Source organism: Bos grunniens, chromosome X, assembly GCF_055505025.1.
Source record: "Bos grunniens cultivar Pamir isolate PY7600 chromosome X, Bosgru_T2T1.0, whole genome shotgun sequence".
Lineage (NCBI taxonomy): Eukaryota > Metazoa > Chordata > Mammalia > Artiodactyla > Bovidae > Bos > Bos grunniens.
Genome location: NC_141194.1, coordinates 35380164 through 35394247, shown reverse-complemented (window position 1 = coordinate 35394247; position 14084 = coordinate 35380164). Strand labels below are relative to the sequence as shown.

Here is a 14084-nt window from a genome sequence, read left to right as displayed (position 1 = left end):
CACTGTGCTAATATGACGCCATCAGGTCACAGCATATAGATGGGATGAGAGGTCAAAGAACAAATTAACTGATGCTGGTTGCACTTCTCCAGTTGACTTTCTAGGTCCCTTTCTTTCACACTTTCTAACATTACCACCATGTAGACTCTTTTGGGTTCTTCTCACTCTAGCAGAATATACCTTGAATCTTTTAAAACAGCCCAAGCCCAATCTCCTTCCACAGAGGAAAATCCATTTAGACACACAAGGTCTTAGCACGTATCAGTGGAAATGTAGCTGCTTTCACTCTAGCCATTTCCCCTTTATATATGGTCCAATCTGTGGACAGGAACTCACCAAAATCCAATGGGCATTAAACTGTCAGTTTCCACTCCTTAAAGAAAACACTCCCACTCCCTTTGTGTTCTGGTCATGGCATACAAAGTCTAGAATGTGGGCTATAGGCTAAATATTTCTCATCTACTTAGACATGGCAGAAATATCATTTCTCCAGCAAAATTTTGTGCTGGAGAGTATAAAGTGTAAAGTATTAAGTGCTGTGTTTCATAGTATAAAGATATCATTGGGAGTGGCTGTCCAACCAGAGGTTGCATTTCCTAGGTTCTCTTGTACCCAGGCATAGCTGTATGACCAGTTCACTCCAATAGTATGTGCGTGGAGGTGATATGTGTGACTTTGATGCCACTAGTGGAAATTCCCACCTATATACGGAAATCTTTGAGTCTCTAAAGGATGATCAACTTGCCACACGGGGGGAACCTGACTCTGACTCTTGGGATCTCAACATGGAGGATGCTAGACACTGACCAGGAGCAAAGGCACCAGACTGTCAAAATTATTAAAAACTTTGCGTGTGTTAAACCACTGAAATTATGGAATTTGTTACATCAGCTAGAGATACCCTCATATACATACATTTAGTGAGTAATAAATGGCATAGCAAAATCTTTTACAGCATGGAAAAGTAGCTATAATCTTCAGGTTTGTATTTCACTTGAAAATCTAAGACAACAGAAAAACTTCACATAGAATATCCCATTTCAATTCTATTTTGTTTCCTATCTAACTCCACTAACATGTTAGTGCCATGTAAACAGGGACTTTGTTTGTACTGTTCATCACGTTTCCTAGGATGATAGAAAAAAGAGATCAGATTTGTGTTTACCAGAGTCAGAAGGTAGTGGGAAGGGAAATTGGATGGAGGTGGTCAAAAGATACACACTTCCAGTTACAAGACAAATAAGCGCTAGGGTTGTAATGTACTACCTGACAAAGATAATTAACACTGCTGTATGTTATATATAAAAACCGTTAAAGAGAGTACATCTTAAGAGTTCTTAGCACAAGGGAAAAAAAGCTTTCTTTTTCTTTTATAGCTATATAAGATGATGGATGTTCACTAAATTTTCATGATTCGTGTAAGTCAAACCAATATGTATTAATACTACACCTTAAATGTATCAGTGCTGTGTGTCAATTATATCTCAGTAAAACTGGAAGAAAAAAGATTCAAAGAGAAAGAAATCCTAAATACTTCATACAAAAGAGAATGGACTACTAAGAACCAATTTTTGTTTATTGAAAATATAACCTGATTTTTGGAACTTGCTATAAGAAGTAACCAAATTTATGTGCCTTAAAGCTGTAAATATTTCTTACAAAAACCCTATTTAAAGAAATTCTAATCATTCACTCATCTCTAGGGAAGGTGTTAAGATTGGGTTGAATGTAACAAAAGATGAAATGCAGATGGAAAATCAGAGGCAGCTGAGTGTCTTGAAAACTGCATTGCCACAACTAATGATCTAAGGATTAAGTAAAGTATTTCTCAAAAGTTTAGCAAAAACAGCAAATGCAGTCAAAAATGTTAGGAAACTCTATAGGCATGGACAGTCATTTTAGTATACTTTGAAAGTATTCAGAAAGCACGTTCTTCAAGAAGTTCACAAAGGTTTGTTTGATGGGATTATTTAGAAGAATTCATATGGTCTCTGCTGACTAAATCTTCATGTTCAAAAGTTACACAGCTAGCAAGTTTTTATCTTAAGGGCTTTCCTGGTGGCTCAGAGGTAAAGAATCTGCCTGTAAATGCAGGAGATGTGGGTTCAATCCCTGAGTAGGGAAGATCCCCTGGTGAAGGAAATGGCAACCCACTCTAGTATTCTTGCCTGGTAAATCCCATGGACAGAGGAGTCTGGCAGGCTACAGTCCATGGGATTACAATAGAGTCGGACATGACTTAGTGACTAAACAACAACAATAAATTACCATTATTAGAAAGGAGAGAAAACTTAGTAACTTGGCCACTGTCATTGATAGCCTATTTGGGTAGAGTTACTCGAAAGTGACTCCCCTCCTTCACCAACTTCAGCTGAAAGTGAACATTTAATGAGGACAGCACATCTGCCTATAGGGGCAAAGAGAATACTCTAGCACATCAAATACTTTTCCCCAAAGCTTTTGCAAGTGATACTTGAGTGAGTTTCAATAGTCTAACTATTTGTTTTCTATGCCTCCATGGAGTTTTACCCAGAGATCAGGTGAACAAATAACTGATTTATAGACCAAGTATTTTAGGTATTTTCTTATTTTCTATGTTGGAGCAAAAGTTGGAGATCCTAAATAATCATTTTTTAAAGAAATTAATCTGCATATTTAAAATAACCATTATTTATCAAAAGCTTAAATACTTGATTTAAAGAAATCTTTTCTACAAGCATGTAAGTTGCATCTTAATGGATCTAAAATAAAATTGACATTATTTGAATAATTTATCCCAATATGCTCATTTAATATGACTATTTTTTAGGAATAGCAATTTAGGTGTACAACAAAAGCTCCAACTGTTTACAAAAAGGAAGAATCTATGAGCAGTTAATGGGCTCTTACCAGTGCAGCACATTTCATGTCAATAATCTCTAAGGGTGGTCCAGGAGCACTATGGATCTCAAGATGATACCAGATTTGAAAATTGTTAATAGCATTATCTGAAAAAAAGAAAAAAAACATGGCACATTTTAATGTGTGCATTTTAGAACACCATATTTTACATAAATTTTGAGACACATAAATAGATGCCATTTTCAAATTCTTTATAATGGACTCACTTGTCAAGAGCTGAGGGGAAGGTGAAAAGTCAATTTCAACACAGTTTGTGAGCAGTAAGAGAAGCCCCAGGCTGCATGGCCATGAGAATGGGCTGTGAAAGCGTCCTGCCTCATGTGTGCACCCGTAAACTCACTAAGTTCTTCACAAAAATAAGAATGTTTTACTTTTAAGGATTAATATTTCAAGAGAAATAACTAACCCTTTGCCCTCTAATCCCCAAAGCATTCACATAATATACATAGACATATCTAAATATGGTATTATAATAGACAAAGGTACATTTCTAGTACCATACAAATCTAGCTTAAGGGAAAAAAATGAGGAAGAGTTCATGAAATGTCTCGTTTCTTGGGAGTGTTAAACAGGATCCTAGCAATTTAGCTCAAAGAAAGCTGAAATGGGGTATGGATGGTTTTTAAAAAAATAACAAAAGAGAGGAGGAGGAAGAGAAGGGGGGAAAAGTAAGGGGGGGGGAAGGAAAAGGAAAAAGAAGAACTAGAAGAAAGAAATAACAGGCCCAAGGTGGAGTCACTTGCCTCCGAGAGAGTAAACTAAGACTTAATTGCAGTTTCAACCTCTCCCAGGAATGGACTTTTTACAATTTTCTGGTCAACACTAGTGAGCCAGCCAGGCTCATCTGTCCACGGGGATTCTCCAGGCAAGAATACTGGAGTGGGTTGCATGCCCTCTTCCAGGGCATCTTCCCAGCCCAGGGATCAAACCCAGGTCTCCCACATTGCAGGCAGATTCTTTACCATCTGACCTACCAGGGAAGCACACTAGCAAGGCAATCTTGCCTGAAACAATCCTTTCATTTCTTCTGCTAATAACTCCCCTGGTCCATCCCCTCCCCCTCCACATTTCTATAAAACTTGAGATCAGCTTTGTATTTGCTACATGGGATGCTGTCTGATTAATTAATAAATGAATAAAACCAATCATATCCTCAAATTTACTCCGGTGAATTTTGTTTTTTTTTTCTGCTGGATCATTGAAAAAGCAAGAGAGTTCCAGAAAAACATCTATTTCTGCTTTATTGACTATGCCAAAGCCTTTGACTGTGTGGATCACAATAAACCTTTGAAAATACCAGACCACCTGACCTGCCTCTTGAGAAACCTATATGCAGGTCAGGAAGCAACAGTTAGAACTGAACATGGAACAACAGATTGGTTCCAAATACAAAAAGGGATATGTCAAGGCTATATATTGTCACCCTGCTTATTTAACTTATATGCAGAGTTCATCATGAGAAACACTGGGCTGGATGAAGCACAAGCTGGAATCAAGATTGCCAGGAGAAATATCAATAACCTCAGATATGCAGATGATACCACCCTTATGGCAGAAAGTGAAGAGGAACTAAAAAGCCTCTTGATGAAAGTGAAAGTGGAGAGTGAAAAAGTTGGCTTAAAGCTCAACATTCAGAAACGAAGATCATGGCATCCGGTCCCATCACTTCATGGGAAATAGATGGGTAAACAGTGTCAGACTTTATTTTTTTGGGCTCCAAAATCACTGCAGATGGTGATTGCAGCCATGAAATTAAAAGTCGCTTACTCCTTGGAAGGAAAGTTATGACCAACCTAGATAGCATATTGAAAAGCAGAGACATTACTTTGCCAACAAAGGTTCGTCTAGTCAAGGCTATAGTTTTTCCAGTGGTCATGTAGGGATGTGAGAGTTGGACTATAAAGAAAGCTGAGCACCAAAGAATTGATGCTTTTGAACTGTGGTGTTGGAGAAGACTCTTGAGAGTCCCTTGGACTGCAAGGAGATCCAACCAGTCCATTCTGAAGGAGATCAGCCCTGGAATTTCTTTGGAAGGAATGATGCTAAAGCTGAAACTCCAGTACTTTGGCCACCTGATGTGAAGAGTTGACTCTTTGGAAAAGACTCTGATGCTGGGAGGGATTGGCGGCAGGAGGAGAAGGGGACAGCAGAGGATAGATGGCTGGATGGCATCATTGACTCGATGGACATGAGTTTGAGTGAACTCCGGGAGTTGGTGACGGACAGGGAGGCCTGGCATGCTGCGATTCATGGGGTCACAAAGAGTCGGACACGACTGAACGACTGAACTGAACTGAACTGGTGACAGAGTAATGCTTACATCTGGGTTCCCTAAATATATTAATACAGGTCTTTCTGCTGCCAGTGATGTCCAAAGTCTCACCTCCAAATCCTGAAACCAAAAACCCTGGTCTGCCACAAGAGCTCTGTGTAGCAGGGTTGGTACTGGCATCAAACCCAGGCTCTTTCTATTAGTTCTCAACTGTTCAGCTTCTCACTTTGATATTCTTTATGCTTCAATGCTGAGCTAGATTACAGTTTAAGATAACCTCCAGTTTCAATTAACTGTTTGCATATCATATCCATATTGTCAAGTTGTAAATATTCCAAGAACTGCATGTTTGATTAACTTAGGTAAATCACTAAGCCTCTTTGGGTCTCAATTTCCTCATCTATGTAATAAGGGGCCAAGATTTGTGCAGTTCTCAGTCTCTTTCTTCTGAAAAACTGTTTCATTTTGCATTGCATTGCAATGCATTGCACTGTATTATATTGAATGTATTGAACTGTATTGCATGGCTCAAATAATTGGCTCAGTAAATCCAAAATCTGCATGTTAGGCCAGCAGACTGTTGACACAGGAAGAGTTGGAGTTCAAGTCCAAAGTTAGAATTCCTTTTTTACTCTGTGGAAGTCAGTCTTTGTGCTATGAAGACCTTCAACTGGTTAGGTAAGACCCACCCACATTATGGAGGGAAATCTTTTTTAAAAGTATAAAGATGTAAATACAATTCTCATCCAAAATCACCATTATAGAAACATCCAGAATACCGTTTAACCTAATATCTGGGCACCATGACCCAGCCAAGTTGACACGTAAAATTAACTATCATGGGGATGAGAACACCTACTTTTTATAATTACTTTGACTATCATATAAGGTAGTATTGTGATGAAGCTACTTTAACTTCTATAGAGCTAAAAACATACGATGCATATGAATTTGTTAGTGACAATGAGATTAGGGATAATTTATTAATGAACTGAACAAGAAAAATAATAATTATTAAACATTGTTTACAGGCTTTAAACATATTAAAACTTTTCTAATTATAAAATTAGTAACATTCACTATAGCAATTTAATAAATTACTGAAAAGCTTTAGAAAATAAAAATTATTCATAATCCCATGACCAAGAGTATTTATTTTTTGTATAAAATTTAAAGTTTAATATATCAATAAAGACATATATAGGCATATATACACATTATATATAATTGATAAATCCATACATATGTGTGCCTTTGTATATACACATTTGATAGCATTCAGAGAATACTCACTATTAAATTTAATACTAGTCATTAGGGAAATGAAAATTAAAACCACAATGAGATATCACACCTGTTAGAATGACCATAATCAAAGAGACAAGAGATAACAAATGCTTTTGTGGATGTGGAGAAAAGGGAATACTTTTGCACTGCTTGTGGGATTGTAAATTGGTATAGCCACTATGCAAAATAGTACAGAGGATCCTCATAAGATTAAAAACAGAATTGCCATATGATCCAGCAATCTCACTTCTGGGAATATATCCAAAGAAAATGAAAATACGAACTCAAAAATGTATCTGTACCTTCATGTTCATAGCGATATTATTTATAATAGCCAACGCACGGAAACAACCTAAGTATCATTGATGAATGAATGGATAAAGAAGTTGTAATATACATGTTCAGTGGACTCTTACTCAGCCATAAAGAACAAGGAAACCCTACCATTTGTGACAGCATGGGCACTATGAAGGCATTGTGATAAGTGAAATAAGTCAGGTAAAGAAAAAAAAATACTCATGATTTAAGTTATATGTGTAGTCTAAAATAAACAACCAAAACAATAACAAAAAACCCAAACTCATAGAAAAAGAAATCAAACTTGTGGTTATCAGAGGCAGAAGACGGGAATAGGGAGAAATGAAGGATGGTGGTCAAAGGACATAAACTTGTAGTTATAAAATAATTAAGTACTAAGGAGGTAATGTACAGCATGATGACTACAGTTAACACTGCTGTATGATATACAGAAAAGCTAAGAGAGTAAATTCTAAAAGTTTTCTTCAAAAGGAGAAAATTGTTTTTCCTTTTATCTTTCTTTTCTTTTTATTGTATCTATATAAGAAGATGGATGTTAGCTGAACATACTGATGGTAATCATTTCACAATACGTGTAAATCAAACCATCAAGCTATATGGCCTTAAACTTATACAGTGATATATGACAATTATTTTTCAACAAAAATGGGAAAAAATTATATGCAGATAATATCTATTCAAAAACACTTTAAATCAAATTTAAAAATTAAGTTTTAATTAATATAATAAATCATATGGGAAACATTCTTATATTAAAATATCTGTGCATATTATTATTTTATTTTAAAAATCTAAGCTGTGTGATGACAGGTTGCAAAACAGATTAAGAACCAGGAAAAATATATGTACAGTTATCCCCAATTCTTCAGACAGGCCTTTCCATATTCCTACTGAAACAGAATTAACCTTTCCATCCCTTGTAACAACGTTGCTCTTTTTCTTACTGATTGGTCAGCAGCACATTTCTTTTCAATTAGAGAAGTTTTCAGTTACGCAAAATGAGTAAGTTCTGGAGATATAATGTACAACAAGGTAATTATAGTTAACAGGGTACGGTGTATACTCTAAATTTGCTAGAAGGTAGATTGTGTGTGTGTGTGTATACAGGCTTATTAATTGTGACACATGTACTACTTTGGTGGGGAATGTTAATGATGGTGCAGACAATCCAGGTGTGAGGGCAGGATGTATATGAGAAAACTCTGAAACTTCCTCTCAGTTTTACTGTGAACCTAAAATTTACCTAAATATTAGATATTTTTAAAATATGCCACTCAGATTTGATAGGTCATTACACTGAATATCAGATCAGATCAGATCAGATCAGTCGCTCAGTCGTGTCTGACTCTTTGCCACCCCATGAATCGCAGCACGCCAGGCCTCCCTGTCCATCACCAACTCCTGGAGTTCACTCAGACTCACGTCCATCGAGTCAGTGATGCCATCCAGCCGTCTCATCCTTTGTCGTCCCCTTCTCCTCTTGCCCCCAATCCCTCCCAGCATCAGAGTCTTTTCCAATGAGTCAGATCACTTTAAATTGTATGCATATTTTGACAGTATTCAGTTAGAAGGTAGATTGTGTCTTTACTTTCTGCAAAAAAGTGGTAACTATGTGAGATGATAAATATGTTAATTAGGTTGATTCTGGTGATTATTTCACAATGTATATGTAAATCAAATCAATTTGTCCACTTTAAATATGTACAATTTTTAATAGCCAGCTGCACTTCAGTAAAGCTGGGACAAAGAAGAAATGAAAATAATTAGATAAGAATTTTTTAGGCTTCCAAATAGGGGAATATGAAAAATAATGGTAACATCCAGTTTTAACAAGGGTCAGGTTCAAAGAGACAATCTTATACATTATAATGGAAATTTGAATTGATAAAAATTGGAAGAGTGCTTTAACATGTTTAAAATGTTTAAGAATTGTTTTTCCCTTTGATCCAATGATTTCATTTTAAGATATTTTTTGGAATAAAATAATTGATAATATGCACAAATACTTTAATATGAGAATGTTTCTTATATAATTTATGTTGAATAATTGAAACTTAATTTTAAAAATTTTAAATAGCCCACACAGTCACAAGTAAATGTAATTTCCTAACATGACTCCCCCAGGAACCCCCACAATAGACTTTGATAAACTATCCCTTGGGCATCTCTTAGATAGGACCCCCAAGATACAAACAAGATACAAGAAAACCTTGGTATATTTTTGGAATCAATTCTCACTTCCTATCTGCTCTCTTCTTGCTTGGAGAATTCCTTGGACAGAGGAGCCTGGTGTGCTGCAGACCATGGGATCACAAAGAGTCAGACACAACTGAGTAATTAACACTATTACTCTCTCAAGAGAAGCATCTAATGCTAGTCTCTGAAATGTTTTCCATCTTTAGGGGTATTTCTCTATCCCCATCACCACCCTAAAAAACACTGTTCTCTTCACTTCAAACCCAGTTAGCTGTTGTGGTGGCCTAGCTGTTCTCTTTCTAAACTGTTTTGAATAAGTGCCTGGATATCCCTTTTAATCCATGTATTCTGTGATGGTTAATTTTATATATCAACTGGGCTGGACTATGGTGTCCAGTTGTTTGATTACACACCAGTCTAAATGTTGGTAGGAAGATACATGAACACTTTAATCAGTAGACTTTGAGTAAAGCACAATACTCTGTTTTTGTGAATGTGCCAACTCCAATCAGTTGGAGGCTGTAAGAGCAAAGACTGAAGTGACCTGAAAGAGAAGCAATTCTTAGCCAAGCCTGAAACATGGAAACCCTCTCAGAGCTTGTAGTCTGCCTAGTCTTTCCTGGGCAATTTGGACTCAAGACTGCAACAGCAACTTTTACTAATTTTCCACCCTGCTTCCCTGGTGGCTCAGTGGTAAAGAATTTGCTTACAGTGTAAGAGATGTAAGAGACATGGGTTCAATCCCTGGGTCGGGAAGATCCCCTGGAGGAGGGCATGGCCACCCATTCCAGTATTCTTGCCAGGAAAATCCCATGCACAGAGGAACCTGGCGGGCTACAGTCCATAGGGTCACAAAGAGTCGGACATGACTGAAGCAACTTAGCACGCAAGGACGTGCTTGCCCTATAGATTTTGGACTTGCCAGTCTCCCTGGTTATATTAGCCAATTCCTTAAAATGTCTCTCTCTATAAAGATATAGATTATTATATTATATTTAACTATACTATATTGGATTGCATGCTGTATTATATTATATTAGTGTCTCTTTCTTTGAAGAATCCTGATTAAACACAAACTCATTTAATAAAGATTTCTATTTTGGTATGCCTGTGGTTGAACTTTGCCCATGTCGACCCACTTTTCTCTATCTCTCTCTTCTGTCCCTGCTACTCACCCATAAGGGAACTCACTCACCCACTCTCTCAGAAACCTGCCCTGTCTATTCCAACTCTCCATAAACCCATTTTCTTTCAAATTTTTACTGAAAAGATATGATGTTGAACAACATTCAAAGGAAGCTTTATAATATGGGAAGGGGAAACAATAGCATTTACTTTCTTTTGCCTATGAGGCAGACTGCTATCATTTCCTATATTTAAAAAAGAACTGCCTTATGATCCAGCAATCCCACTGCTGGGCATACACACTGAGGAAACCAGAAGGGAAAGAGACACGTGTACCCCAATGTTCATCGCAGCACTGTTTATAATAGCCAGGACATGGAAGCAACCTAAATGTCCATCAGCAGATGAATGGATAAGAAAGCAGTGGTACATATACACAATGGAGTATTACTCAGCCATTAAAAAGAATGCATTTGAATCAGTCCTAATAAGGTGGATGAAACTGGAGCCTATTATACAGAGTGAAGTAAACCAGAAGGAAAAACACCAATACAGTATACTAACGCATATATATGGAATTTAGAAAGATGGTAACAATAACCCTGTGTACGAGACAGCAAAAGAGACACTGATGTATAGAACAGTCTTATGGACTCTGTGGGAGAGGGAGGGGGCGGGAAGATTTGGGAGAATGGCATTGAAACATGTAAAATATCATGTATGAAATGAGATGCCAGTCCAGGTTTGATGCAGGATACCGGATGCTTGGGGCTGGTGCACTGGGATGACCCAGAGGGATGGTATGGGGAGGGAGGAGGGAGGAGGGTTCAGGATGGGGAACACATGTATACCTGTGGCAGATTCATTTTGATATTTGGCAAAACTAATACAATTATGTAAAGTTTAAAAATAAAATAAAATTTAAAAAAAATAAAAAAGGAACACATTACATTGTTAAAATAATATATTCATTAACATTTTATCAGAATTTGACTGAAATTTTGTGTTCAGTAACAGAAATATGTGTAAAGTTCTTCACTTATGAAAGAGTAGGCAGCCTTCAAGCTGAAGTATTATAATCTACTCATTTTAATGGTAGTACAAACTACCATTTGTACTACAAATCCAGAAATTAATAACATGTAGTTAATCCTGAAATAATACAATTCTTACAGATACATGAAATACACATTTGTATATGTATTTTGAGTGTAAAGTAGCTACTGACTTACAAATGAATGATGAGGGTTTATGAATGTTGATCATGAAACTCTCCATAATAATAAATTTACCTGCTTTTTCATCATCAAACTTGTCAGATAGTTCTGATAATGATTTCTTATAGAAGGGTATTTGATCCGTATCTTGATCTTCATCTGAGTCATCCTGAGAATCACCATTATGTTTGCTTTTAACAGAAAATGAAATTGTACCTACAACACATAGATGCAAGATGTCAGATTAATGAGGGTTTAGTTTTCAAAACTAACAATTAGACAGAACTTAATAGAAATTTCAAGGAAATATTTTAAATATCCATTAAAATGGTAATTTTTAAACAGCTTTCTCATAATAATTAAGAAAATGTAGTAAATAATAGAACTGCATCAGCCTTCAGAAAACATATTGGTCTTGAGTGAGTGTTCTTACATATTTTCTAAAGTAATTTGTAACACTCGTTTATTACCTCATTAAAATGTTTATTTTGCTTAATACAATATCCTAAGCATGCACTTTCCTTTAAGCCTTTCATATGCAAAGTACAAAATTTTGTTCAAAAAACAATAGTGTCAAAAATTTGCACTCTTTACCTGAAATTTTTCTTATAATAAAATTGACTTATAAAAGACTGATATTAACTTTTAAACTGAACCTAATATATAAGGAAGTAATTCACAAATTGACCCTGATATCTCAACACCAGCTTGCTATATTCATATTTTTTATTCATCTTTAAAGGATTATTCAAATATTATTTTCCCTTCAATGTCCCACACTTCCATCTCCCTCCTCATTCCTTGCTGATTATCTTATTTCTATTTCACTAAGAAAATGGACACTTTCTGGAAAGAATTTCTTCACAATCCCACCACCACACTGACAAACGCTTCCACGATGGAGACCTTATCCTCTGGCTTTCCTCTTGTAAGAATGACTGATACATTCCTATCTGGACAGCTCCTGGATGCATGCACTGGATTCCATCTACTCTGGTCTACCCCAGGATCTGGCTGCTGTAATTATCCCTACTCTCATCTGCATCTTCAATTCTCCCTCTTTGAAACTTTCTGTAATAACATCCAATTTCCAAAAAGCCTTCTCTCCATCTAATGTGTATGTGTGTGTAAATGTATGTACTTTTTAATACTTATTTTCATACACACTCCCTGGAGAGGGCATGGCAACCCACTTCAGTATTCTTGCCTGGAGAATCCTATGGACAGAGGAGCCTGGCAGGCTACAGTACATGGAGTCTCAAAGAGTTGGACATGACTGAAGTGACTTAGCACACATGCATGTGTACATACACACACACACATATACATACAAACACTAATATCATGTTAGGCTCAGCACCAGAATCTGGATGAAATGCACTATATAAATCACAAAAATGATTCAAGGCATAAAATAAATACATTTTTTTAAGAAAAAATCAAAGCAATATCTTGGCACTCCTCTAAGCAAGTTTAGTAAGTGTCTTCTTTCAAATTGGCAAAGAATAAAATATTGTCTTGGTATTTAAATCGTTAGAAAGAATTAAAGATAAAGCAAGTAGGAGATAAAGCTATAATTCAATATTTAAAGCTAAAATAACATGTATCAAAATTAGAGATAATCCATAGGAATATAGATTCAAAAATTGTATGTCCCACAAAACAAGTCCAATAATTAATAAAAAATGCTTTACTCTTTCAGATTGGTAATTTTAAAAACTTTTGATAATATTAATTATTGATAAGTGTTGAGTAACAACCCCTGTCTCAGATACTGTTGGTAAGAGTAAAAATTGGTACTACATATTTTGGAGGGTAATTTTGCAACAGTTACCAAACTGTTCTACATTCCCTTTGATATATGTTTAGTTTTTATCCTGTAAATAGCTTATATCTTAAATATTCTCCCCATTGAAAAACTAGCAGAGATATTTACAAAGATGCTGTTGCAATATTATCTGGAATTACAAAAAATGAGGAACTCAATTTCCATCTATGCCTGACTAGTTACATGAATTAAGATAAACATTTATTTGGATTATTGTTCATCTAATTAAAAGAAAAAAATCTATGAAATCTGAATTGAAAACACATCCATGATACTCTGAGTGAAAGCAGCCATTTACAGAGCTTTATGTCTCATATGACCTGCTATGTGGTGGGTCTGTGTGTATTTGTGTTTAAAAGATATATATGGATATGAATTGGTACTTGGACAGGTATTTATTTTCTCACAGTTCTGGAGGCTACATGTTCGAAATCCAGGTGCCGACAGGGTTGGTTCCTTCTGGAGATTCTGAGGAGGATCTGTTCCATGTCCCTCTCCTAGTTTCTGCTGTTTACCAGTAATTCTTGGCATTCCTTGGTTTGTAGATGTATCATTCCAGTCTGCCTTCATCTTTGCATGGTGTTCTCTCCTGTACCTACTTGTGTCTATTTTCCTCTTCTTATAAGGACAACAGTCATATTGGGTCAGGGCTCACCCTAATTCAGCATGATTTCATTTTAATTTGAATATATCTGCAAAGACCCTATTCTAAATAGGATCACTTTAACAGGTATTGAGAGAGTCATTTCCTAGGCAGGTTGATAAGAAGTCTAGGGGTCCCCAAGGAGAGAGGGGTCTGGAATTCTCAAGAAGAAAGAAAGGACAAACTTTTTCCCTCTACATTCCTTAGGATTATATAACAATAATGCATCCTGCCTGAAGACAGTCTCTGGATTAAACCTTCTGGCTAATCCTGTTATCTTAAAATGTAAATTATGGG

The 14084-nt window shown here is 36.2% G+C and overlaps 1 protein-coding gene across 2 annotated transcripts in view; it reads right to left on the bottom strand.

The window, feature by feature from the left end:
• The window catches only part of CFAP47 (cilia and flagella associated protein 47), a 507751-nt gene that overhangs the window by 129459 nt on the left and 364208 nt on the right, over positions 1-14084 (bottom strand). For both annotated transcript variants that reach the window (XM_086387631.1, XM_086387632.1), the window contains 2 exons: positions 11392-11532; positions 2890-2987 (listed from right to left, as the gene is read on the bottom strand). In XM_086387631.1, the coding sequence (XP_086243757.1) occupies positions 2890-2987; positions 11392-11532 (239 nt within the window). The remainder of the gene's footprint in view (positions 1-2889; positions 2988-11391; positions 11533-14084) is intronic.